At 42.7% G+C, this 25,556-nt stretch overlaps 3 protein-coding genes across 6 annotated transcripts in view; 1 reads left to right on the top strand and 2 right to left on the bottom strand.

The window, feature by feature from the left end:
- The window catches only part of dmtn (dematin actin binding protein), a 35,459-nt gene extending 32,301 nt beyond the window's left edge, over positions 1-3,158 (bottom strand). Inside the window, exon 1 of one of the 3 annotated variants that reach the window (XM_072658678.1) lies at positions 2,745-3,158. The gene's annotated coding sequence lies outside the window, so the exon portion shown is untranslated. Of the gene's footprint in view, positions 1-2,581; positions 2,717-2,744 lie in introns of those variants that run through there. The other 2 variants (XM_072658682.1, XM_072658680.1) reach the window with 2 other exon arrangements.
- A 1,562-nt stretch (positions 3,159-4,720) lies between these two features.
- On the top strand, positions 4,721-9,361 carry pbdc1 (polysaccharide biosynthesis domain containing 1). Its single transcript, XM_072658356.1, has 6 exons — positions 4,721-4,774; positions 5,743-5,808; positions 5,923-5,982; positions 6,956-7,096; positions 7,309-7,420; positions 7,981-9,361. Exons 1-6 carry the CDS (start codon positions 4,745-4,747, stop codon positions 8,091-8,093), a joined length of 522 nt encoding a protein of 173 aa, XP_072514457.1. The 5' UTR covers positions 4,721-4,744; the 3' UTR covers positions 8,094-9,361.
- A 1,918-nt stretch (positions 9,362-11,279) lies between these two features.
- Positions 11,280-25,556, bottom strand: part of xpo7 (exportin 7) — a 37,451-nt gene continuing 23,174 nt past the window's right edge. For both annotated transcript variants that reach the window (XM_072658357.1, XM_072658358.1), the window contains exons 16-28: positions 25,086-25,166; positions 23,564-23,627; positions 23,294-23,402; positions 22,237-22,343; positions 20,829-20,917; positions 20,361-20,468; positions 19,816-19,898; positions 17,971-18,185; positions 16,925-17,063; positions 16,441-16,601; positions 15,361-15,459; positions 14,880-15,007; positions 11,280-14,080 (exon numbers count right to left, since the gene is read on the bottom strand). In XM_072658357.1, the coding sequence (XP_072514458.1) occupies positions 13,987-14,080; positions 14,880-15,007; positions 15,361-15,459; positions 16,441-16,601; positions 16,925-17,063; positions 17,971-18,185; positions 19,816-19,898; positions 20,361-20,468; positions 20,829-20,917; positions 22,237-22,343; positions 23,294-23,402; positions 23,564-23,627; positions 25,086-25,166 (1,477 nt within the window). In that variant the 3' untranslated portion in view covers positions 11,280-13,986. The remainder of the gene's footprint in view (positions 14,081-14,879; positions 15,008-15,360; positions 15,460-16,440; positions 16,602-16,924; positions 17,064-17,970; positions 18,186-19,815; positions 19,899-20,360; positions 20,469-20,828; positions 20,918-22,236; positions 22,344-23,293; positions 23,403-23,563; positions 23,628-25,085; positions 25,167-25,556) is intronic.

Genomic DNA, 25,556 nt, shown 5'->3' with positions numbered 1-25,556 from the left:
TCTGACCAATCAGATTAGCGTCCCACTGATCACATCTCTAATGCAGTGCAGCTCCTTCAGCAGCCTCACACACACACACACACACACACACACACACACACACACACACCATGAGCACATGCTTCAGGACTTCAGCTCTGAGAGCCAATCAGAACAGACTTAAAGGAGCAGTTCAATGTAAAATCAATGGAACACGATTGATCTCTGATCCTGGATTCGGTGGATCAGCCAAGACGTGTTCGGTATCGGACCTGAGCTTCTTTAATTCACAACAGGAGATGCTAGGCTAACGTGGCTAACAAACACTGAACTGTAAACACACGCCCCCAAAACCTTCACAAATCCACCGAAAAGCTACGTAAACTACTTTAACCGGAGCGCAGTGGGCGGAGTGATACACACACTGCGCTGAGGTGAAGGTGGTTCTGGTTCCTCCAGCGTTCCTCAGCTCTGTGGTTCTGGTTCTGTTTGGGTTTCTAGACTAAAGTAAGTCCCGCCGTCTCCTAAACCTCATCCATCTACCAGCTGATGAAGATCTGGAGGAGCTCTGAGAGACGGGCTGAGAGATAGACGGCTTTGGGGGCGTGTCTACAGAGATGAGTAAATTGGTGACAGTCTAAGATCAGTGTTTGTTAGCTACGTTAGCCTAGCATCTCCTGTTGGGAACCAAAGAAGCTCACGTCCGATACCGAACACGTCTCGGCTGATCGACTGAATCGGGGCTCAGAGATCAGTGATTACAATTACATACACTATGCGGACAAAAGTATTGGGACACTTGCATATTGATTGTCTTCTGAAATCAAGGGGATTAAAAGAGCTGATCCTGCTTTTGTTGGAGTGATTGTCTCTACTGTCCAGAGAAGGGCTTTCTATTAGAATTCGGAGGAACATTGCTGTGAGGATTTGATTGTATTCAGCAAAACAAATCTAGAAATACCATATTTTCATGAAATCTAATGGTTTTATGTCAATATTAACACATGAAATAAGAGATACTAATATCAAGAGTGATAACAGCAGGTATCCTGATGTGTGTGTTCAGCACAGTTTTATTGCATACTGGCACTAAATGCTTAGTTTATGCAATAAATATAAAAAAACTATAAATAAAATAATGAATTGAAACTAAAACGGATAAATAAAAAACAATGTGAAGATAATAAACCATGCCACCAGCTCTCACAGTGTAATATCTCTCAGTATCATGATGTTATCATTTACATAAGACACCAATCCAAAACCAAGACTACCAACAATAACAAAGCCTGCATCAGCACCGACACATTCCTCACGCTAACAGCGGCTTCCTGTCGCTCTCTACAGGAACACACAGCTGCGTTCATCCATTACACTACAGTCTTAATCTGAGGGGCCACAGACACAACAGCACTACAGGGGACTCCACCAAATGTTCAAAATTTCAGCATCTAATGAAACTGATACTAAATAATTCAGAGTCTGGGTTTGGTGTGAAGCACACTGACCCGGTCAGAGCTGCAGTTCTACAGTGGAGGTTCTAGATAAGCTCCCCCAGTCAGAGCTGCAGTTCTACAGTGGAGGTTCTAGATAAGCTCCCCCAGTCAGAGCTGCAGTTCTACAGTGGAGGTTCTAGATAAGCTCCCCCAGTCAGAGCTGTGGTTCTACAGTGGAGGTTCTAGATAAGCTCCCCCAGGCAGAGCTGTGGTTCTACAGTGGAGGTGAAGGGAAGCAGACGTCTGAAGCTCTAATAATAAAAGCTCCTCACAGAAAGTTCTTCACCTAATGGTGATGAAGACGCTGCCTGATGCCTGAGACACGGTTCTACCAGAGTTCTGAGAAGAGTTCGGCTCTAGAACCTGCTTTTAGAACCAGATCATTAAAATGGTGGAGGGATACATGCTGCAGGGTGTAGTGCGGCTATAGAAAGTAGTCCCTAAAGAGAACTGCATTAGTTCAGATTCTCTATTCACTATTTTACCTTCATCATCATCATCATCATCATCATCGTTCCATATAAAACTCAGGAGACTCGTGTAGCTGCACTGGTGGGTTTGGATAGGAGATACATCATGGGATGTATCTGTGTTGTAGTCATGGCGACCGATGTCTGGTTCCATTCGCCTCCACTGTAAGGAAATCTAAACTGGTAAGTTTCTCTACAGTGAAGCTCAGTTTCACACTGAACTCCTTCTGGATGTGTTCCTCCTGAAGGCTGAACTCTGCAGAGCATTTTCACACATCTGGTGGAATTCCCCTTTAAGTCATCAAGTGTTTACAGATGTTCAGGGAGAAGCAGCTTCACAGTAAACGCACCATCACACACACACACACACACACACACACACACACACACACACACACAAACAAATAAACAAATAAACAAACGCGGGCTAGCTTATCTAGGACGCGCCTTTTGATCTGGACGTGACGCTCGCGCTGAAGGTTACCGGCCTGTGCAGCACGCGCCTCCACACTGCGTTATAATAACGCATAAAACAGCAGATGTCTGAAACACGCAGCTCGAGCGTCTCGAGCAGTTCAGCACGAGACGATATTTAATACCGTAATAAACCCAAAATACAGCAAAATATGATCTTACGGTTTTAGTAGAGCGCGCATTAGCATAAACGCTCCCTCTCGCGCGCGCGTGCGACACCGACGCATACGAAGCCCAGATGTTTGGCGTGTTATTATGGGCTGGTCCTGATGTGCACCTGCTTAATAAACTGAACGCGAACACAAAACATCAGGCTCGAGCTCACCTGGCTGCGTGTGAGGGAGGCCGGTCGCGCGCTCCTCTGCTGTCCTCCCGGAGCTCGGCTGCAGGTCCGCCTGAGAGCCGCTGCAGGGCGCTGGAGGAACAGCACGACGCCTTAAAGGACGAGTCATCCCCCAACATTATTATTAGTATTATTATTATTATTACTATTTTTTAATGATGTTCCCATTGCATATCGCGATGCTACAAACGTTTGTTTCGTATGTATATTAAAAATGCACGCTTCTAAATATATATATTTCATATGTTTACAAATAAAACAGTAAACAACGGCTTTAAATGCTGATATTCTCCCAATGCAATGCTGCAATTTCCTCCAACAGCTGCTAGTGCTGTTAGTGTTGATATCTCCACCTTACTGATATTAATATTAATGCTTTAATAAGGAGAGCAGATCCGCTTCTCGCCACAAGAGGGCGCCATTACAGCACTGCAGACCAGGCCAGGCTGCAGCCTGCACTCTCAGTCCAGGAGAGAGCACTTTTAGAGTCTTTCAGGGGCAAATAGGCATTTTAACAACACTTATACACACTAGTGGTCACCAGTATAGAGATGTTATAGGTTATCTATAGGTTACGGTATTATTTATTTATAGTGAATTATTTATAACGTATTATTTATAACGTATAGTTAATAGTTATATTTGGACTACTTCTTTTTTTATATTATTGTATTAGATTACTGTGCTGTATTGTGTAACTGCTACTGGCTGCTACATTTCCATCCGGATCAATAAAGTATCTATCCATCTATACTGTAATAATAAATAAGAACTATCATTTTGTCATTTTTCAAAACTTCACTGCTAATCATAGCTTTGAGAAGTGCACCAGCTTTTCCTAGAATGCACTCTCTAGTGTGCTGATATACAGTATCAACACTGAATACTGGCAGGAACACAGGAGCCTGTGTTCTGACTGGAGTGCACTGTCTAGGCTGTGTCCGAAACTGAAGGCAGCTGCCTTGACGCCTTGCTGCCTGTGCTATTACACACATACAGGAAATAAGGAGATCCTTATTATTATGATATTAATAATAATTTACAATGTGTAATATTCTTCCATTTCCCCCCATGTGCAAGTAAAGATCAATGTGCTGCATTGTTCTATTGACTTCTATAATTTCTATGGTCTGTGGGACTAATAAAGGAGTATCTTTAATGATTGTATTTGTTGTCTATATAGCTGATCTATATAGCTGATCTATATTGCTGATCTATATAGCTGATCTATATAGCTGATCTATATAGCTGATCTATATAGTTGTAAACCAAAAAGCTGGTGGCGTAGTAATTAAAGTAATTAAAATCACTTGACAGAGTGCGGATCATTTCTAATCAGAAATAAAAGATTAAGGAACAATAATAGTTAATAACTTACATTGGTACGGACCGCTGCTTACTTCTGCCATGTTGCTTTTCTCTCTTCAGACAAGCAGGGACACCATATGGGGGGAACGTTAGGACGGATCTAAGGGCCTGTGACTGACAGGGCCCCTAAAAATGTATTAATGGAGTATTTTTTGGCAGAATTGTTAAGAGTTGTGGGGGCCAGTGTAATATCTTTTGATGGGCCCATCAATTAATTTAATAGTGGGCAGTGGGTTCGATACCCGGGCTTGGCAAACTGCAAACTGCCACTGTTGGGCCCTCGAGCAAGGCCTTTCACCCTCTCTCTGCTTCCCGGGAGCTGCAGCAATGGCTGCCCACCGCTCTGGGCATGTGTGCTCACTGCCCACTGTGTTTCACTGGTGTGTGTGTGTGTGTGTGTGTGTGTGTGTGTGTTCACTGCATGGATGGGTTAAAGAAAAAACTTGTCTTAATATAACATATAAACTTTCAGACATGACTCAGTACCTTAGGTCCCTGCCTGAGGAGGCAGTGTGTGTGTTAGTGAACAGGATACTGGGACGCGCCCAGAAACACGCAGCTGGCCCTTTAAGACCTAGGGCACGATTCACATCCGGGTCCTACAAGGCATCAACATGGACACTGGGGATGTTCTTGCGTCTCTGGTATGAAATTATTATTATTATTATTTTTATTATTCTGTTAAAATCGATATCAGTGCGAGTAGCAGCAGGACGGCGAGTCTGAGACACTAAACATCAGATAAAAAAAAAAAAAATTCCTAAAAAACCTTTCTTTTCGAGTCGAGTCGTGCAGGTTGTTGTGAAGCATGTGGAGGAACATGTGGCTTCAGCCCTGAAAACCCTGAAAATCCTCCAATCAATCAATCAATCAATCAATCAATCAATCAGTTTATTCTATCTGCTGCTCTTTCTCTCTTCTAGATTCATATTTTGAGAAGTTTGTACATCATAAACCGCGTATCTCGATCTTTAGTGCATCTCAGCCAGTGTTTTCACCATCGATCAATAATAAAATATCAATATTTGATTAATTTCACAGGTTTAGAAATGGAAAAGAAAGCAGATCTGAACTGAATGATTAAGATCAGACCTGTTTAACTACAGCAGGAGAAAGTTTTAGGGTTTAGCATCTCCAGCTTTACTGAGATATTAAATATGAGGGAAAACACTGGAGCCCTTTTTAAAGGCCACCTCACATTCAGTCAGATCATATTCTCAGATTTTAGGTGTAAATATAGTTAAATATATTCTCACATCTACTTAAATAAGTAGGCTTAAGTAATGCAGTTGTAATGCAGACTTTTATTTATTTATTATTGAAAATTAAACCTCATAAACAAAGTACATGCGTGTGTGTTTATATACAGTATATTTAGGTGGGATTATTTATTGGGAGATTATAGCTATATAAGATGTTTCATATATTTCAGATTGTTTTTCTGTATAAAAATGTAAATCTAATTTGTGCTGCAGTGTGAAAACTAATGGCTAAACGAGTTTCAGCACAGTGGCGTAAATCTGGCGTATAGTGACTCCCTTAATCTGATTAATTAATTAATAATAATTATTAATAATTAAGACTAATAATTGCTGAATGATCTGATTCTCAGGGTGTGGAAGGAGCGGCGGCTGCGGCGCATGCGCTCTCCCTCCCAGCAGAGGCCTACGGCAACGACGTGAGTGTGTCTCTGATCAGTTTCGACTTGGTCTAATTAGTTAATTAGTTAATTGTGAATTTTTCTCTTAAATTAGAGACTTGCTGTTTGATCTTCATGTCTCTGCTTATTCAGGCTCAGCTGGAGGTGATGTGGGCTATGAAGGCCTACAACCACGCAGAGGTTTACTTCAATGTAAGGAGTTTAGATACACGCAGCCATGCCTGGAATGACCTCATGACTCACCGTCCACTTTATTAGAAACCCCTGACTGGCCACTTTATTGGAAACATCCAGCGTTTGCTTTCAATCACTGGCAATTTTATTAGAAACACCCACCTTGTGCTTCCTCTCACTGGCCGCTTTATTGGAAACCCCTACCTTTTGCTTGCACTGACCGGCGACTTTATTGGAAACCCCTATCTTTTGCTTCCACTCACTGGCCACTTTATTGGAAACCTGTACCTTTTGCTTGCACTCACTGGCCACTTTATTGGAAACCCCTACCTTTATCTTCCGCACACTGGCCACTTTATTAGAAACCCCTACCTTTTGCTTCCACTCACTGGCCACTTTATTGGAAACCCCTACCTTTTGCTTCCACTCACTGGCCACTTTATTAGAAACCCCTACCTTGTGCTTTCACTCACTGGCCACTTTATTAGAAACCCCTACCTTTTGCTTCCACTCACTGGCCACTTTATTGGAAACCCCTCCCTTGTGCTTTCACTCACTGGCCACTTTATTGGAAACCCCTACCTTTTGCTTCCACTCACTGGCCACTTTATTAGAAACCCCTACCTTGTGCTTTCACTCACTGGCCACTTTATTGGAAACCCCTGCATTGTAGTTCCACTATCTGTGTACAGTTACTGACTGTTGCCCAGCTCTTGCAGCCCACTCCACCCTGTTCATTACTGGTCAGTTGCTGACCACAGGGCCATGCTTGTTATCCAGATATCTTTGGGGTGGTGGTCCGTTCTGACGTGGTGGTGTTCACGGCAGTGTGTGTGGTGCTGGCACAAGCATGATAAAGGTCACACTGCATCAACAGATGATCTGCAGCATCCAGCTGAACACCAGCAAGGTGGAGCTATAAGAGAGGGGTTTCTGATAAAGTGGCCGGGGTGAAGTAAGGTATTTATTTTTTTTTTATTTTGTGTTTCAGCTCATTTCCTCCGTAGACCCAAAATTTCTTAAACTGACGAAATCTGACGACATGATCTACACCAAGTTCAGAGAAGACTTTGCTGACCTCAACATCAAGGTTCTGGACCCTGAGCTGCTGAAGTCACCAGAAGCCAAGGAGGTTTGTTAGGGCTTTCTTTTTCTTCTGTTTTTGTTTTTTTGTGTAAAGAACATAATTTAGGAGAGTGTGTGTGTGTGTGTGTGTGTGTGTGTGTGTGTGTGTATATATATATATGTGTGTATATATGTGTGTGTGTGTATATATATATATATATAATGTGTATGTATATATATATATGTGTGTATATATATATATTTGTCCATCTCCTGCAGAAATGGAGACCCTTTTGCAACCATTTTGAACACCTCGTTGAAGACTTCAACTACGGCACGTTATTACGACTAGACTGCGAGAAGGACTACACTGAGGAGAACACGATATTCGGTATGGTACCAGAACTCTTACAGTCTATCATGTCTTAAAATCTATGGTAATTCATTCACAGATCAGCCATTACATTAAAACCAAAGCCAGGTTCAGTGAATGTTATTGATGCCCTGCTTCCAGTGGCTCTGTTTAAGGAGTGGATATATTGGACAAGAACCAGACTGTGATGTTCTAGACAATGACCAGGTCAGAACATCTCCAGAACACCAGGCATCAGGTCTTCTGGGCTATTCTCAGTATGGAGTGGTCAATATCTACCAAAAGTGCTTCAAGGAAGAACAACCGTGGCAACAAGGTCAAGGCACTTACTGATGCTCATGGATGCTCCGCCCACCTCCCAGCTTACAGGACTTTTAAAGGATCTGCTGCTAACGTTAGTCTTGGGGCCCCAAGATACCACAGCAGGACACCTTCAGAGGTCTTGTAAAGTCCATGGCTCGATGGGTCGGCGCAGTAAAAGGGGGACATGCATGATATTAGCAGGTGGTCTTAATGTTCTGGCTGATTAGTGTTGTACAGGTCACTGTGCTCTAGATTAAATGTGATTTCTGTTTCAGCCACCAGAATCCAGTTTTTCGCTGTAGAGATCGCCAGAAACCGGGAAGGCTACAACAGCGTGGTTCACAGCGCCGGCGTGAAGGCCAAACAGCAGAAGAAGGAGCGGTGTTAGCTCTCGCGGCGGCTTCGCTGCAGCGGCCTTGTTTGTTATGGTGCTTCAGGCCAAGTTTGTCCTTATTACCCACACTGCTCAGCTGTCCTCCCCAGACTCCACCCACTAATGTATCAAAATGACTGCTGCTTGGTTGGACAAGCTTTAGAACAATAGTAGAAATCTAATTAAACCCTATTGAATGACTGTAGCTCTGCCTCCTCAGTGTAGATCACAATACCTACATTTAGAGCGTGAGCCTTTACTGAGAAATTGTATACAACACTAAATGTAGGTATTGTGATATACACTGAGGAGGCGGAGCTACAGTCTCTCATTAGGGTGAATATTAATAACGCTCTAAATGTAGGTATTGTGATATACACTGAGGAGGCGGAGCTACAGTCTCTCATTAGGGGGAATATTAATAACGCTCTAAATGTAGGTATTGTGATCTACACTGAGGAGGCGGAGCTACAGTCTCTCATTAGGGTGAATATTAATAACGCTCTAAATGTAGGTATTGTGATATACACTGAGGAGGCGGAGCTACAGTCTCTCATTAGGGTGAATATTAATAACGCTCTAAATGTAGGTGTTGTGATATACACTGAGGAGGCGGAGCTACAGTCTGTCATTAGGGTGAATATTAATAACGCTCTAAATGTAGGTGTTGTGATATACACTGAGGAGGCGGAGCTACAGTCTCATTAGGGTGAATAATATTAATAATGCTCTAAATGTAGGTATTGTGATATACACTGAGGAGGCGGAGCTACAGCCTCTCATTAGGGTGAATAATATTAATAACGCTCTAAATGTAGGTATTGTGATATACACTGAGGAGGCGGAGCTACAGTCTCATTAGGGTGAATAATATTAATAATGCTCTAAATGTAGGTATTGTGATATACACTGAGGAGGCGGAGCTACAGTCTCATTAGGGTGAATAATATTAATAATGCTCTAAATGTAGGTATTGTGATATACACTGAGGAGGCGGAGCTACAGCCTCTCATTAGGGTGAATAATATTAATAGGAGGCGGAGCTACAGTGTTCTGTAAAGTTTATTCTACTTGGCAACAGTAGCTATGAATAAAAACAGTGGTGGGTGGAACCTGATGAGGTCAAATAATACTGTTAGAGGAAGGAAGATGAGGCCTGGGATAAATTCCTGGGTTAATGTATTTAAAATGTAATTAATTAATTATTCAGTCGGAACCTTTTTTTTTTGTTCATGGCCAACGTTGTTCTGTTTTTGTAAGAAATAATCAACATTCAACCCCCAGCCGAGTGTCTTCATTTCTCCTGGCTACATCTCCACCTGGAGAGCCTGGTCTGTAACGCTAGTCTGATCGGCTCTACACTGGGAAAACCAGCGCTCTCTATAAGGGTTCCTTCAGGAGGCAGAACAGTCGTTCCTTTACCTGGACTGTTTATTTTAGCGTTGAGCTCCAAACACCCCTGATCTGACCAAAGAACTAATAAACAAGCCCTTCTGGAGGCCGTGTGTGTGTGTGTGTGTGTGTGTGTGAGAGAGAGAGAGAGAGAGAGATAGAAAGAGATTGATTGTGTTTCAGCAGGAAAACAGAAATATGAAGGACAGGAACCACACTTGGTTCCTTTAAGAACATTTTCTGGTTCTATGGTGCCATAGACCCACATGTGAGAACCCAAAGAGCCATTTTTATGATGGTCATTTTCTGGAGTAGAGCTGTGCCACAGAACAGACCCCTCTGCTCCTCTATGGAACCTTTTAATCAACAGTCCTTTGAGAACCCATAATTGTAACTGCGTAAGAGCTTCTTTAAAGCTTCAGTATCCTCCACGTTAAGGTTCTACACCAGTGGAACTTTCAGAAACCGTTACCTTTTACTTCCTGTCCCGCTAAGTGTCGAACACTCTGGCTCATAATGATGTGGCCATTTTTTAAAGTCTGTATAAAGTTTTCCTTCTACATGAAGAACCATTAAAAACAGGCAGAGAACCGCGTGGAGATTTCAGCTGCAGGTTCTCCCACTTCTACTTAGAGGCAGTGTGAGCTGAAGAACCCTGGTGTTCTGTCCTGGGTTTCTCCAAAAGCATGATGCTAAAGGGGTCGAGCGAGCATCACCACTAACTAACTCGCTCACACTATATATCGCACTCTCTCTCTCTCTCTCTCACTATATATCTCACACTATCTCTCACTATCTCTCTCTCTCTCACTATATATCTCACTATCTCTCTCGCACTATATATCTCTCACACATATATATCTCACTATCTCTCGCTCACACTATATATCTCACTATCTCTCTCTCACTATACATCTCACTATCTCTCTCTCACTATATATCTCTCACACATATATATATATATATCACTATCTCTCTCTCAACTTCAGTCAGGATTGATTTCTACAAAACAAGCCTTTACTGAGGCTTTAAGACTGATTATGTAAATGAGCTGTGTTCTGATTGGCTGCCCTGCATCATTCAAAGAACGCTCCTTTAGGACTGATCAGACTAAAGTAGGTTGGCAGTTTTCTCACAGCTTAGGTTCTAAAAATAAATAAATAAATAAATGTTATAAATATGGACTGATGCTTTGCAGCATTTCCATGATATAATCAAGCTCATACGTTTTTTTTCCATTTTCTTTTTTAAAAATGCAGTTGAATGAAATGGGTGCTTTAATACGAAGATTAGTAACACTAAGAATCTACGCCCTGATTGGTCTAAAGATTTGTCCATCTATTTATTCATTCATAACCTCACATCAACATTGTAATGTTTTAGTTTTTTTTTAACTTTAAATCACAGTGATTTTCTATTTTATTATTTTTTAAATATATAATCTCATTATTTTTTAATTGTTATTAGAAATGGTGCGCTCTCTTGGCCGTGTCTCCCTCAGAGAGATCCGAATCTCAAGAAGACTCTGATTAAATTAAGGTTAAGTGAAATATTAATAAAAAATATAATGAAAAGAAAATATTAGCAAAATGATCTCTTTAGATTGGTGCTCTGAGCACCTTTGCCACAGTTAAACACACATTTCAGATATGGACTTTGAACTGGTCAGGAGTGCTAATTAATTAATTGATCAATAGATCAAAATCAATAATTTAATTAATAATTACATTATAAATTTATATTTCTAAATGATTTGATTTGATTGATTAATTGTGTTTGTCGCTCTTCCATGATATGAGAAAACGCACGTCAGTACAAACCAATGACGTTTATTTTGCAGTCACAATGCTTACACTATATGTAGCAGACATCCAAACAACTCAACCAGCTACCTGATCACTCAAAGGACTCAACACACAGTCGCCAAACAGACACACTCACATCAGGGAACCAAACAGAAGAAAGGAACAGGAAAGGAACTTAAAGGAACATCCATGAGTCTTGGACATGGTTAAAGAGATGAGCTAGTTTCTTCACAAACAGTTAGCAGCAACATCTGTTGAGAGTAGCACAAGTTGCTAAAATATTCCTTTGTGGTTCTGGTTGTAAATCTATCATATTTCTGATGCGTTATTTTCTTCTTATTAAAAAAAAGTGGAATTCTTTGAGGGGGGGGATTCATTTTGGGGGAGGGGAGTAAAGCTAGAGGCAACTGGCGGGTGTGACGGGCTCCTGCAGTGATGACGCAAGTACCAGGGTATTGGGGAAAGTACACGGCTACATCCTAGAGGCCTTGCTACCGAACAGCGCCAGCTCCACGACAAAGCCACAGAATCACTGGAAGCCTGTGAAGAGTCAAATGAAAGGTTAGGGCGAACAGAGCCGGGGAGAAAGCTCCGAGTCGAGCCGCTGCACTACAACCATGAGTCCGTTTATCCACATCACATTCCACGGAAACACAGGACCCGGCCCTCGGAGGCTTCGCTCACCTGCCCCAACACACGGCCGGCGGTTCGTTACCAGGTGTGACCGGTGTGTTTGAGCAGGTCTGAGTCGAGCTGCCCTGCTTTAAAGCCACAGTTTGGCCAAATGTGCACCAGCCCACACACCCCTTAACTCAACCACTGCTCAACATAGCTGTAAGGAGGTGGTGTTCAGTAATCTCTAATGGACTTGCTATACAGACAAAAGTTTTGGGACACAGTTTCTTCTGAAATCAAGGGGATTAAAGAGCTGATCCTGCTTCTGTTGGAGTAACTGTCTCTACTGTCCAGAGAAGAAGACTTTCTACTAGATTTTGGAGCAGGAGCATTGCTGTGAGGATTTGATTGCATTCAGCGACAAGAGTGTATATGAGGTCAGGATGCTGGATGATGATGATGATGATGATCACCACCCCACCTCATCGTCCCGAACATCCCACAGCTCAATTCATTACTGAAATCTACAGAAACTAGAAAAGCTGTGTCAGCAATGGGTGCAACTTAAAGTAGACGAATGCAGTCATTAGAGAAGGGGTGTCCACAAACATTTGGACATATAGAGTGTGTGTATCTGAGCATAGCTAAAAACAGCAACAGCCTGGATGTAGCCGATATTTCGAACAGAACCACATAGTCTAATTAAAGTTCACCACGACTTTACACAGGAGTGATGCAGTTAGCACAATGCTAATCGGTGTACATAAGCATCTATTGGCTTCATGTAGATTAGGGGTGATGATTTAAAAAAAACAAACAAAAACAAAAACAAAAAAAACAGAGAGGTGCACAATCGCCAAACTATCGCTTTAAGGCTCGGTTTGGGGTGCCAGGAGGCCGAGAGCAGCAGCAGAGACGAGAGCAGGGGAACGAGGAACACTCCAGCCTGGGAATGAAGGTTGATGTTTGAACTCATCTCTGTCATTTCAGGGCAGCTTAGCGCCCCCTTCTGGCCATGAACAAGCACTGCCGTACGTGAAGTGGATGTATTTACAGAATCCTCGCCGCTCAGGTTCAGTTTGAGGACAATGTACAACGTGTATTCCTGTAAAACCCCTCCCACCACACCTCCACCCAACCCAACCAACCAACCAATCACTGACATCCTTCAGTCACACCAAAACACACACAGAAAAAATAAAAAAATAAACAAAAATAAACAAAACAACAAAAAAAAGAAACGCCCGGCCTGAATAGAAGAACTCTCCTCACACAGACACCCCACACTTCAGCACAGCTGCACTAAACTAGACTGTAAAAAGATTTTTTTCTCGTTGTTTTTCAATCACACTGTTTTTTTTGTCGTTTTTTTTTCTTAAACTGTAATCATTATAAACATTGTTGAAAATGTTATGAAAAAAATGTACACTTCTCTTGTGTGTTTCTATACAAGGCAGGCAGAAGCAGAGCACTACATAGTCCAGCTCATCCCCCTCCCCCCCACACACACACTTATACACACACACACACACACACACACACACACCTTCCACCTCCCATATCTAGCTGGAAATACAACCACATGCTGGTGCCAACCCACATCATACCCTTTATAGTCTACTCAAACACACACACACACACAGTCTCACTCGCTCACACACACAAACCCCAACTCCACACTCTCGCTCTCTCTTAACCCCAAACCCCCATTCCACACCCCGAATCCACACACATACACACACACACAAACACACACTCCTGACTCTACTCCTACGCACCCCACACACCCCGATCCGCACCGTTCCCCTGACCACACACCCTCCTCAGAGACTGCGGTCAGGAGACCCCGAGAAACTGGCTTTAAAATATGTATATATTTATATGTGTATATATATAAAAAGGGAGGGGGGAGAGAACGGGCCTGTGGGGCTGGTGGTGGTGGGGGAGGAGCGGGGGTGTGGGGAGTGTGTGAGGGAGGTTTAGGGGTTTAGGGTGTGCAGGCTTGCGTAGCGGTGGTCCCCTGGCGTCCGGGCCGGGGGTGCAGGGGGGGCGGACTGAGGCGGCCCGAGCCACGCCTGGTGCTGCGTGGTGGAATGTCAGCTCATCATGTCGTTGCTGTTTACGCCGTACGTGGAATTCTTCATGGAGTCGTTCACTTCTCTCCTAAATACTGAAAGGTTCTGTGTAAACCTGCAGGCGGAGATGAAGACGAGGATTAGAGGGTGGTGTTCATCACAGGTGGGGTCACTGAACTGAACCACAGTACAAATATAAACACTTCAGGCCACATATCGTATACTATGTCTAAATGTTTGTGGACACCCCTTCTAATGAAGGCATTCAGCTACACCCATTGCTGACACAGATGTGCAAATGCACACACACAGCTTGTCTAGTCCCTGTAGAGAAGAAGTACTGCCAATAGAATAGGACTCTCTGGAGCAGATCAACATCATGACCCTATCGGCTCCATGCTGCCTAATAATGCCAGGCGTGGGCTAGAGGGGTATAAAGCCCCCCAGCATTGAGGAGCTGTGGAGCAGTGGAAGAGCTGTGTTCTCTGGAATGATGGTGGAGGAGCTCCAACCAGTACTTTTGGAGATGATGAGGTGGGGTCCTGACCTCACTAACGCTCTTGTCACTGAATGCAATCAAATCCTCACAGCAATGCTCCATAAAATTAAACATTACTCTTGTCCGTATAGTGGATTTATTTAGTACAATAACACACTGCACCATTTTTCTAAACATTTATACATATTGCTTTTCATCATCACTGCCATGCAAAAACCTTGTATCTCCATTTTTGCCGTTTCTCACTTTTCTCAATAATGTGAATCTGCAGTTTATGATGAGTGGACCAATAGAAATGCACCAAAAAGCTGCAGTTTTGGAGATGCAGTTACAGGTTTTGTAGACTATTATAATTTGTTAAAAAATCTATGCTGCAATTGGATGAAAAATAAATTAATAAAAAAAAAGAAAGTACCTGTCTCGATTTTTAGTGAGCAAGTTCCGCTCTATGCCCTCCATTAGATTCTCAAAGCATAAGTGCATGGCCTGCTGCTTCTCCGGAGGCTGGCTGTTCACAATGCTGTTCCTTAAATCTGCAAAATACTGGAGAACGTACAAACACACACGACTTAGAAGAACGGTCATATTAAATAAAGCTGAAGCTGCTGAAATCATATGCTAATGAGCGGTTTTCCTTTTCTTCTGTGGTGGTAGAATCTTGACCAATCACAGCTCTAGAATGGTTTCTGGGTGGACTGTTTCACATTTCCAGCATTTCGCCTTCTTTTATCCAGAACCACTTACAAGGTTACTGGTATTACCCACTAGGTGGGCTAGTGTAGTGTTAGAAGTCTTGTCCAAGGACTCTTATTGGTGTCTAGCGCAGCACAGTCACCCAGAAGAGCTGTGCACAGTATCTGTACCTCAGTGCAGAACGAAAGGAGGCGGGGAATTACCTTCTCATTGAGGAGGATGAGGCCGAGCAGCGGCCGTGACATGGACCACTGATTCCTGCAGTCTTCAAATATGATGATATTGAGCACTGTGGACAGCATCTGCAGGAGAACCACACACAGAGAATCTGCTGGTTAGATTCGTCTCAGCAAATCATTTCATATCAATAAAGTAAAGGCGTTGTTTTTGGCAACACTGGAGAGAACGACTGGTCTGTTACTGAGCTATTACAGAGGAGCTACTATTAGTCTGTACTCACTGATCTTAGCTGGCAGGTACTGCTAGATATCGGTTCTAACTGCATACATAGTAACTGTAAAAGTGGATGAACTGAAGACTGTGTAATGAATCTTAAATCACACTGATCAACAGTCCAAAGTGTGAAGCATGGTCTTTAAAAAAAAAAAAATCACCATAGTCTTAAATCTGTAAGACGGGCTCTCCACGTTCCTGCTTATGAGTAAAGCAAGCTTTATTGACACGCAGATGCTCAACAGTCATTAAAACTGAAGAACAGCACTGCACTGTGTCGCTGCTGTTCAATAAATAGTCGTGCATCTTCATTTTGGTCCGTTTTTAGTTTTCTCTATGGTTTGAACCCTGTAGCTGCTTCTGTACACCTGTATGACTAGTTCTGAATGAATGGACCAATAGAAATGCTCTAAATGGAATAAAATCTTATTTTAGTCAAGTTCTAAAGGCAGGGAGATACATGTTTTTCATTAGACAGTGACACACATATATATATATATATATATAAAAAAACAAATATAATAATGATAAAAATATATATATATATATTAAACAAACCACACTCACACTGTCTGACCAAAACCTTTTTTTAGGAGATGGAAAAACTTTAAAAATGAGATTTGATTCCAAATATTTTCAGACTATTATTTTAATCTTGACATATTCACACAATATTGAAGCTTTTTAATTCAGAAAAAAAAGGTTTTGTTCTGAAGCCAAACAGATACATAATCAAACACCAAGCTAAATAAAATATGATCAAATAAAATAATATTCTATTAAATAAAAACTAAAACGCTAATTATAGAAACACAGAAACTAAACCGGACCTGTTGGATCATCTCCGGGTGCTGCTGCATTATGTGGAAGAAGCGGTCGCTCTCCTGAGCCATGGGGGCTGCTCTCTTCTTGGTGCTGCGGGACAGCTGTTTGAACAAGTAGGTCACTATGTGGTCCAGACTGGAGCAGCAGCCCGTACACACCATCGTATCTGCAGGAGAGGACGGACGGAGACGCATTTAAACTTAAGGGAAAGTGTTCAGCTTATCCAGACAGTCCTATTCTATTGGCAGTACTTCTTCTCTACAGGGACTAGACAAGCTGTGTGTGTACATTTGCACATGTGTTTCAGCAATGGGTGCAGCTTAAAGTAGCTGAATGCATTAGAATGAATTAGAATTAGAAGAGGTGTCCACAAACATTTGGACAGCGTATACACTAAATATAAGGCAAACCAGTCACATCAGCAGTAACAGTAATAAACAGCTGTGTGGTGGGTTAGAAGAATGTGATGGAGTGAGCAGTGGTTCCCACCTAGTGCTGTGAGCCCCTCAGAAATAGAAGACAGGATGTAGAGGACCACATGGGGCTCCAGACTGGCGATGAAGTTCATGTGGTCCTGGGTGAGCACCTCCAGCAGAGAGTAATACGACTGACTGAGCTTCGGGTAGTCCTGCAGAGAAACACCACAGACACAGTCAGAACCAACAGATCCAACAACACAACCAGTACCATGACAGACCATACTGACCATCATTAGCCTGTAAAATTCCTCCATACACACCTCCCATTAAAGTCAGACCTGCTTGGTCTCTTTCTGATGGTTGATGCTGCAGTTTGGTAACTATGGTAAGATCTACCTGCTACCATGGTGACGTTCTCATGACTGTTGGAGGCTTCTTTACTCATCTTGTGGTTCTGATCTGCTGTTGGGCTGAACTTGCTAGGCTGGTCTGATCTGGCCATGTTGGTCAGCTGTTCCACTTGTAAATGATGTAGTGGACGGTGGAACAGCGGCTGATCTCTAACTGTTCTGAGATCTGTTTAAACCCCTTCCCAGACTCCTCTGCATCTCCACCCTTCTTTCTGAAGGCCTCAGAGAGCTCTCTGGATCTGACCATGGTGATCATCTTCTTCACCCCTCCCTTCAACCATCAATCCAGATCAGACCAGACTAAACGTCTGAGGTTTAAACCAGACAGACTCCTCCAGAATAATCCTCTCCAACCATGTTCTGATCATCTGCAGCTGATCTTCTGCTCCTGACACTAATTCTACACATTTAGTGTAATAAATGTGGGAAAATTACATTTCTATTAATTCTGTTTAATAAATGATGATTAAAGACGTTTCTTCAGTTCAGTGAGTTTAGTTAGATCACCTCCATCTCTCGGTGCTGATAACAAAGATCCATCAAACATCCAGATGTTTAGATAGCTTCAAAAAGACAGAGGTGGTAACGGGACGCCCCCTATAGCTTTTCTACACGGGTTGTTATTTCGGTTCTTTAAGATAATTAAAGTAACTCATCAAGTGTGAGATGTGGTAAAGCATTGAATCAGAGCAGGTCATCGGCTCACCAGCAGGTCGCTGTGTGGGATGGACAGCAGCAGCTTAATGAACGTCTGTAGGGCGTTGTCGAGCGCATCGTCGCCGTAGAGACGGAAAACGCCAAAGTTGACGTAGTTTCCGCTGAGGACGGCCTTAAGCATGGAGAAGCAGATGGAAATGCCCTTCAGCTTCAGAGCATACACCTGATCCTTCGGTACCTCGCCAAGAGTCAGGATACGGTTCCCTACACACACACACACACACACACACACACACACACACACACACACACACACACACACACACACACACACACAAACAAACACAAACACAAACATCACTTGTCAATGCAAGCCGTGGGTCAAAATCCCTTGCTTTTACCTGGAAGAATTCCTGGGAAAATCAGCCGAAGGCTGAAGTTGAAACATTAGCCGGAACACTTGGTGAGGTTCTAGATAACAGCACAGTGGAACGCTGCAGTTTGGCTTGCAGGGGTTTTACACATGATGCAGGAATGAGAGCTCTTTTTCGTAATCAATTATTTACTGGGTTGAGAACAAAAAGAGCTGTTGATCATAAACGCTGAGGTCATCACTTCCTGTTTAACAGGACGCACCAGTCAGCTCAGGGGCTGCACATGTGAACAGGGCGGATTCTGAACATTACTGCGAGAGGCTGATAATAAAAGTGCAAAACAGTACAAGAACCAGATTTACTGATTTACTGAAAGTTCCAGCTTCAAGTACGGCTCGGCTCGACCCGCCATCCTTTAAGATCCACGGAAGACGAGCGTCCAGACTTTTTACTGTCCTGCACCGAAGTGGTGGAGCGAACTTCCCCTGGGTGTCCGAACAGCAGAGTCCAACGCTCGCTGTCCTCAAACCCAGACTGAAGACCCTCCTCTTCTGAGAGGACTTGGTCATGGTCATTAAAACTGAAGAACAGCACTGCACTGTATCGCTGCTGTTCAATAAATAGTCGTGCATCTTCATTTTGGTCCATTTTTAGTTTTCTCTATGGTTTGAACTCTGTAGCTGCTTCTGTACACCCGTGTGACTAGTTCTGGATAAATGGACCAATAGAAATGCTCTAAATGACTTGGAATAATCTCTTATTTTAGTCACATTTTAAAGGCAGGTCATACTTTGGAGATACATGTTTTTCATTAGACAGTGACATAAAAATAAATAAATAAATAAAATATATTTACATACACAAACCACACCCACACTGTCTGACCAAAACCTTTTCAGGAGATGAGAAAACTTTAAAAATCAGATTTGATTCTAAATATTTTCAGACTATTATTTTGATCTTGACATTTTCACACAATATAGAAGATGGAGCTGTTTAATTCTGCAAAGAAATAAAGGTTTTGTTTTGAAGCCAAACAGATACATAATCAAACACCAAGCTAAATAAAATATGATCAAATAAAATAATATTCTATTAAATAAAAACTAAAACGCTAATCATAGAAACACAGAAACTAAACCGGACCTGTTGGATCATCTCCGGGTGCTGCTGCATTATGTGGAAGAAGCGGTCGCTCTCCTGAGCCATGGGGGCTGCTCTACTTAGTGTGCAGTGTGTGTGTGGAGTGTGTGTGTGCAGTGTGTGTGTGGAGTGTGTGGAGGATTAGGGTCTCCACACTGACATTGGTCTTTAGTAGAGTCTAAGCTTAGAGGATCTTCTGCATTCTAGTCTGTATAAACTAGTTAAGGGTATTTTCTGAGTAAATCTGAGTAAGTCGCTCTGGAGAAGAACATCTGCTAAACATCTGGCAGATTTGAGGTGAGGTCTGACTGAGACAACAGAGCTTAACATGTCCCCATCATCTTTCAAGAGCATGGTGTAACGACGCGCAGACTCACCGTACGTCGTGATCATCTTGCTCGTTTCTCTGAACAGCAGGATCCCGTTTGGTGACGACACATCAAACTGTAACCTCTGCGACCTGGAAAAAACAAAACACAACAGTCCAGAGGAGTTACTACTGACCAACAGCACAAAAAACAGAGGAACGCTGACCCACACGAACCGGTCATATGTAAACAACAACAGGCAGAGCACCTCCTGATGTAATTCATGCATTCAGTGAGATTAACTAAATAATAAATAACTTCCGTTTATTAATCAGTAGGAATACGGTCTTTAGACTGTTGGCAGAACGTCTGGTAGCTCCAACAGGAAATCAATGTGACCAATCAAGACACATTCAGTCTTCTGCCCCCACAAGCCTTCCTATTAATATTTTATTCATGAGGATTCCTCCGATATGCATCATCAATTCAACACTACTAATATCTGGAGTTTAAAGAAAACATTTATTTGAAACATTAATGCAATATTTTTATTTTCACAAACAAACAAAAAAAAGAGCCTCTGGCACACAGATCTCTTTAGAAAAACCCTTTACCTGTTGTGCACCAGTTCAGCCATCAGTTTGAGCACAGGTGTCGTGCAGGCAGGTACGTGATACCACAGCTCTATTGCCCTCTGCAAAATAGGGATGTAGGAGGGGTAGCTGTTTCAGGACAGGCAAGGTTAAGGACAACATCTGACAGATCTGTAATACACTACAGGAAGCGTAGGGGGCGCTCTATAATGTTCATATGATCCACACGCTCATTCTGACAGACTGTAATACACTACAGGAAGAGTAGGGGGCGCTCTATAATGCTCATATGATCCACACGCTCATTCTGACAGGCTGTAATACACTACAGGAAGCGTAGGGGGCGCTCTATAATGTTCATATGATCCACACGCTCACTCTGACAGACTGTAATACACTACAGGAAGAGTAGGGGGCGCTCTATAATGCTCTATAATGTTCAACCACATCTGGAGAAAAGCAGTGTAGCACAGCAGCTCTGAAGGATACATCCAGTCAAAGAGCATCATAAAGCTGGTCTTGGCATTGAAGGCGAAGGCAATTCCCCTCAGGTCTCGCACCAAACCCACCAACGTTCTCTGGAAGAGAGGAGAGAAGGGACAGACCACCTAATTAGACACACGTCTTAACTCCTCTTACCTCTACTCTGCTCATTATGAGATTTCTTATCTTTATCAAAGTTACATAGAAGAACTGAAATCATTTATATCGTCACGATCACGCAAAAACCCTGTATGTCCGAAATGGCAACTTTATAGGAAAAGTAACTTTCAATGGATGTGAATATACAAATATTTTATCCCAGGTCATTTTGGTGCATTTCTATTGGTCCATTCATACAGAAATTCTGATACAATATAAATAACAACTGCCAGGTTCTTGTTATGTCAGAATGTTTGTGGACACCCCTCCTAATGAATGCATTCAGCTACTTTAAGTTGCTGACACAGACGTGCAAATGCACACATACGGCTTGTCTAGTCTAATCCATTGGCTCCATGCTGCCTAATGCCAGGCGTGGGCCAGTAGAGGGGTATAAAGCCCTTAGAACTGAACAAGCTGTTTCTGTTACTTTACCTTTAAGACTGGTTAATGTAAATGAGCTCTGTTCTGACTGGCTGCCTTGTAGTTTGCTTCATTCATAACCCAGTCTAGGCTGAAACACTCCTTATAATAACTTCAGTGTGAACCAGCAGCTCAGTTATCTAGTTTTATTATACACAGAAACTTGTGTTCATGCTTGCATTATAGGGACAAAAATATTGGGACACCTGCTCATTCACGGTTTCTTCTGAAATCAAGGCCATTAAAATGAGTTTCTCCTGCTTTTGTTGGAGTAACTGTCTCTACTGTCCAGAGAAGAAGAGTTTCTAGATTTTGAAGGAGCATTGCTGTGAGGATTTGATTGCATTCAGTGAGGAGCATTGGTGAGGTCAGGATGATTATGATCACCACCCCACCTCATCATCCCCATCTAATTCCAAAAGTACTGGATGGAGCTCCACCATCCATCATTGCAGAAAACACAGTTCTTCCCCTGCTCCACAGCTCAATGCTGGGGGGTTAAGAGGGGTTGGTGTAGAAATGAATGATTGATGAGCACTGGTGGAGTAGAACCTCACGCAGACATTAAGTGGATCTCTGTATATGGCTGAAGTAAATGAAGGCTAGGATCTGCTCAGCTCTGGCGTTCACCCACTCTACGCTCTCTGTGTGGGTTCCCTCTGCTTATTTACCACTTCATCCAGCTGAGGAGGGTGTAAATAATTAGTAACTACAACTACTTAGTAAATGGTTAGAAGCAGCCTCAGGTACAGCCGGTGCAGCCAGCTCCAGAACTCTAGACCCAGGTGTAACGTTACTATAAGGTGTGTGCATGTTCTACCCCCTGGAGTACCTTGGCCTCCTGCTCGTTGAAGGTGTTGGTGCTGAACATCTGAGCGACAGCTTCGAACGCAGCCGTCAGAGGAAGCATAAACTGCTCGAACTGATCCTCATCCTCACCTGCACACACACACACACACACACACACACACACACACACACACACACACACACACACACACAGTGGTGTAAATATACACAAATCAGCCATAACATTAAAACCACTGCCAGGCAAAGCGAATAACTCTGATGATCTGGGTCCAGCGTCTCCTGTCTGTCTAGGGGTGGATCTATAGGGCAGTGAGTGAACAGTCAGTTCTTGAGAGTGATGAAGATGATGAAGCAGGAAAAATAGACAAGCGTAATAATTTGAGACACTCTGACCAGAACCAAACTGTGATGTTCTAGACAATGACTGGGTCAGAACATCTCCAGAACACCAGCAAGCAGGTCTTGCAGGTCATGAACACCCTAGGTCTATTGATGCTAATGGCGGTCCCACCTCTCAACTTACAGGACTTACAGGATCTGCTGCTAACGTTAGTCTTGGTGCCAGAGACCACAGCAGGACCCCTTCAGAGTCTTTTAATTTAATAATATAATATTTGGACAATCTCAAAATGAAAACAACTACAGATATTTGAAGTGAGGATTAATGTTATTATTATGATTATTATAAGCTGTTACCATCATTATATGTTTATTATACTATGAAATTTCTCCATTACATATTTCAGCTTAGAAGGCTGGAGGGTCAGCCAGGGTACAGCACCCCCTGGAAGAGTTACAGGTCTTGCTCAAGAGCCCAACAGCAGCAGCCCAGAGAACCAAGTTATCAAATCCACAACTTTATGATCAATAAGCCAGCACTCTAACCACTGAATTACCCCACCCCACCCACCCACCCCCTCAAAAAAAAAAAATATATATATAAATAAATCTAACATTATAGTTAGAGCATTTATCAATCAGGCTACTCCGGCACATCCTCTGGGTTTCTGACCAGAAAGCACTAGAATGTGAAGACTGTGTTTGTGTAATTAGAAAGACGGCATCAGGCGCGGCCTTACCGAGGTCGACCATCAGCAGCCTGCCGAGGGCCGTGTAGAAAGTGGTTCGACACCTCATGTCACTGAGGTTGGACTGATTGTTCACGCCCAGGAAGGAAAAGTGCTCGCTCTGTCCAACACAAACAACCAGCAGAGGTTTCATCACATGATCAAGATTAGTCAGTTTATTATTAATGATTATTACTGATGGCCAACTGCACGCGCACACACACACACACGCACGCACACATTATGAAGGACAGGTCTAACAGTAAGGATCAGCTGGCATACCGTGTGGTTGTTGAGCATGAACTGGACCGCACTGAGCTTCACCAGTTTCCTCACACTGCTGTACGTGCACAGAGGTTAAGGAAACCCAGACGGCTTCAAAAACAGACAGTATCACGGCTTTACACGTCGATTCAGAGCTCACTTCATTTCAGACTGTCCAGTAGTTCAACGTAGCTCCTTTACGAGCCTAATGAATCTACCCTGGTTTAGCTAAGAAGGTAGTAACTTTAGCTTAGAGCTGGGCAATATAATAATTTAATCATATTGTGATAAATTGTGTTATTGTGGTCCATAATATGCTTTTATGAGTGTATGGTGGATATCGGCAGTGCTTATAGAGCACTGATGAACTGCATGTCTCATTATAAAACATGTAATCAGTCTTATTTAACAAAGGAAGGGGTTCAGCGTGAACACAGATCTGAACCAGGCTTGGGTGATACAATTATTAATAAGTAATAAATAATTAATACTGTACACCACAGTATTTAAAAATGTTGGTGTCTCAGAATGAGGACGGTATTTCAAATGAATTCCACCTGTCTGACGGATCAGATTTCTGTTCTGTGTCAATCTAGAACATAATCCCCCCCAATGTGCCTTTTAGAGAGCCAAATCAGGTCACTGATTGGTCACATCACACCCTCAAACAACAAGTGGAAAAAAATAAAAATAAAAAATATACAATTATAATAATCTAATTTATAATCTAAACATTTGTAAGTGGGGTTTGTCAAAGAGACAGTCAGAGAGACAGACAGTCAGAAAGACAGAGACAGACAGTCAGAAAGACAGAGACAGACAGACAGGCAGTCAGAAAGACACAGTCAGAGACAGACAGACAGTCAGAAAGACACAGTCAGTCAGAAAGACAGACAGAGACAGACAAACAGTCAGAAAGACACAGTCAGTCAGTCAGAAAGACAGAGACAGACAGAAAGACACAGTCAGTCAGTCAGAAAGACAGAGACAGACAGAGACAGACAGAAAGACACAGTCAGTCAGTCAGAAAGACAGAGACAGACAGAGACAGACAGAAAGACACAGTCAGTCAGTCAGAAAGACAGAGACAGACAGAGACAGACAGAAAGACACAGTCAGTCAGTCAGAAAGACAGAGACAGACAGAAAGACACAGTCAGAGACAGACAGACAGTCAGAGACAGTCAGAAAGACACAGTCAGTCAGAAAGACAGACAGAGACAGTCAGAAAGACACAGTCAGTCAGAAAGACAGACAGAGACAGTCAGAAAGACACAGTCAGTCAGAAAGACAGACAGAGACAGACAACCAGTCAGAAAGACACAGTCAGTCAGTCAGAAAGACAGTCAGAAAGACAGAGACAGACAGACAGACACAGTCAGAGAGACAGACAAACAGACAGTCAGAAAGACAGACAGAGACAGACAGACAGACAGACAGAAAGACAGACAGACAGTCAGAGCTGCGTGTGTGAACAGCACAAAGCCGGGATCAGGGTTAAGCAGTGAGGCGTCAGGCCCAGCGCCGGGTGTGAAGGATATCCGATAGACAGATCGTTGAGAAGCTGTAGTGTTTTGGAGGTGATTGGTTCACACTGTCCCCAGTACTTCAGATTGGTGATTCTGAAACAGACACACACAAAAAACCACAGCAAACATCAAACATTTGACCCAAAACTCTCCTGACAGAACCGGTAGATCAGCACAACCCCGAGACCGTTTCTCACTTTTCTCCACAATGTGAATCTGGCAGTTGTTCTTTATACTGTATTTCATGCTGAACGGACCATCTGAGTGTCTTGCTATCTCTTTGCTGCTGTGACACTGAGAATTTCCCCACTGTGGGACTAAAAAACAATTCTTACCATATCTATCTTATCTTAATAGAAATGCAGCAAAATAATGTGGAATAGTTTTGTTTATATATAATATTTTTTATATTAGTTACTTTCCTTCTCCTGTGAAGCTGCTGTTTTGGAGATACAAGGTTTTTTTCGGGACAATGAGAAAATA

Source organism: Salminus brasiliensis, chromosome 16 (assembly GCF_030463535.1).
Source record: "Salminus brasiliensis chromosome 16, fSalBra1.hap2, whole genome shotgun sequence".
Taxonomy (NCBI): domain Eukaryota; kingdom Metazoa; phylum Chordata; class Actinopteri; order Characiformes; family Bryconidae; genus Salminus; species Salminus brasiliensis.
This window is presented reverse-complemented; position numbering and strand designations above follow the sequence as displayed.

Bases quoted from the DNA above. Each gene is read 5' to 3' on its own strand.
- pbdc1 (XM_072658356.1), top strand. From the start codon at position 4,745: ATGGACACTGGGGATGTTCTTGCGTCTCTG. The intron at 5,983-6,955 runs GTAAGGAGTTTA...TTTGTGTTTCAG, and splicing joins ACGCAGAGGTTTACTTCAAT to CTCATTTCCTCCGTAGACCC. The intron at 7,421-7,980 runs GTATGGTACCAG...TTTCTGTTTCAG, and splicing joins TGAGGAGAACACGATATTCG to CCACCAGAATCCAGTTTTTC.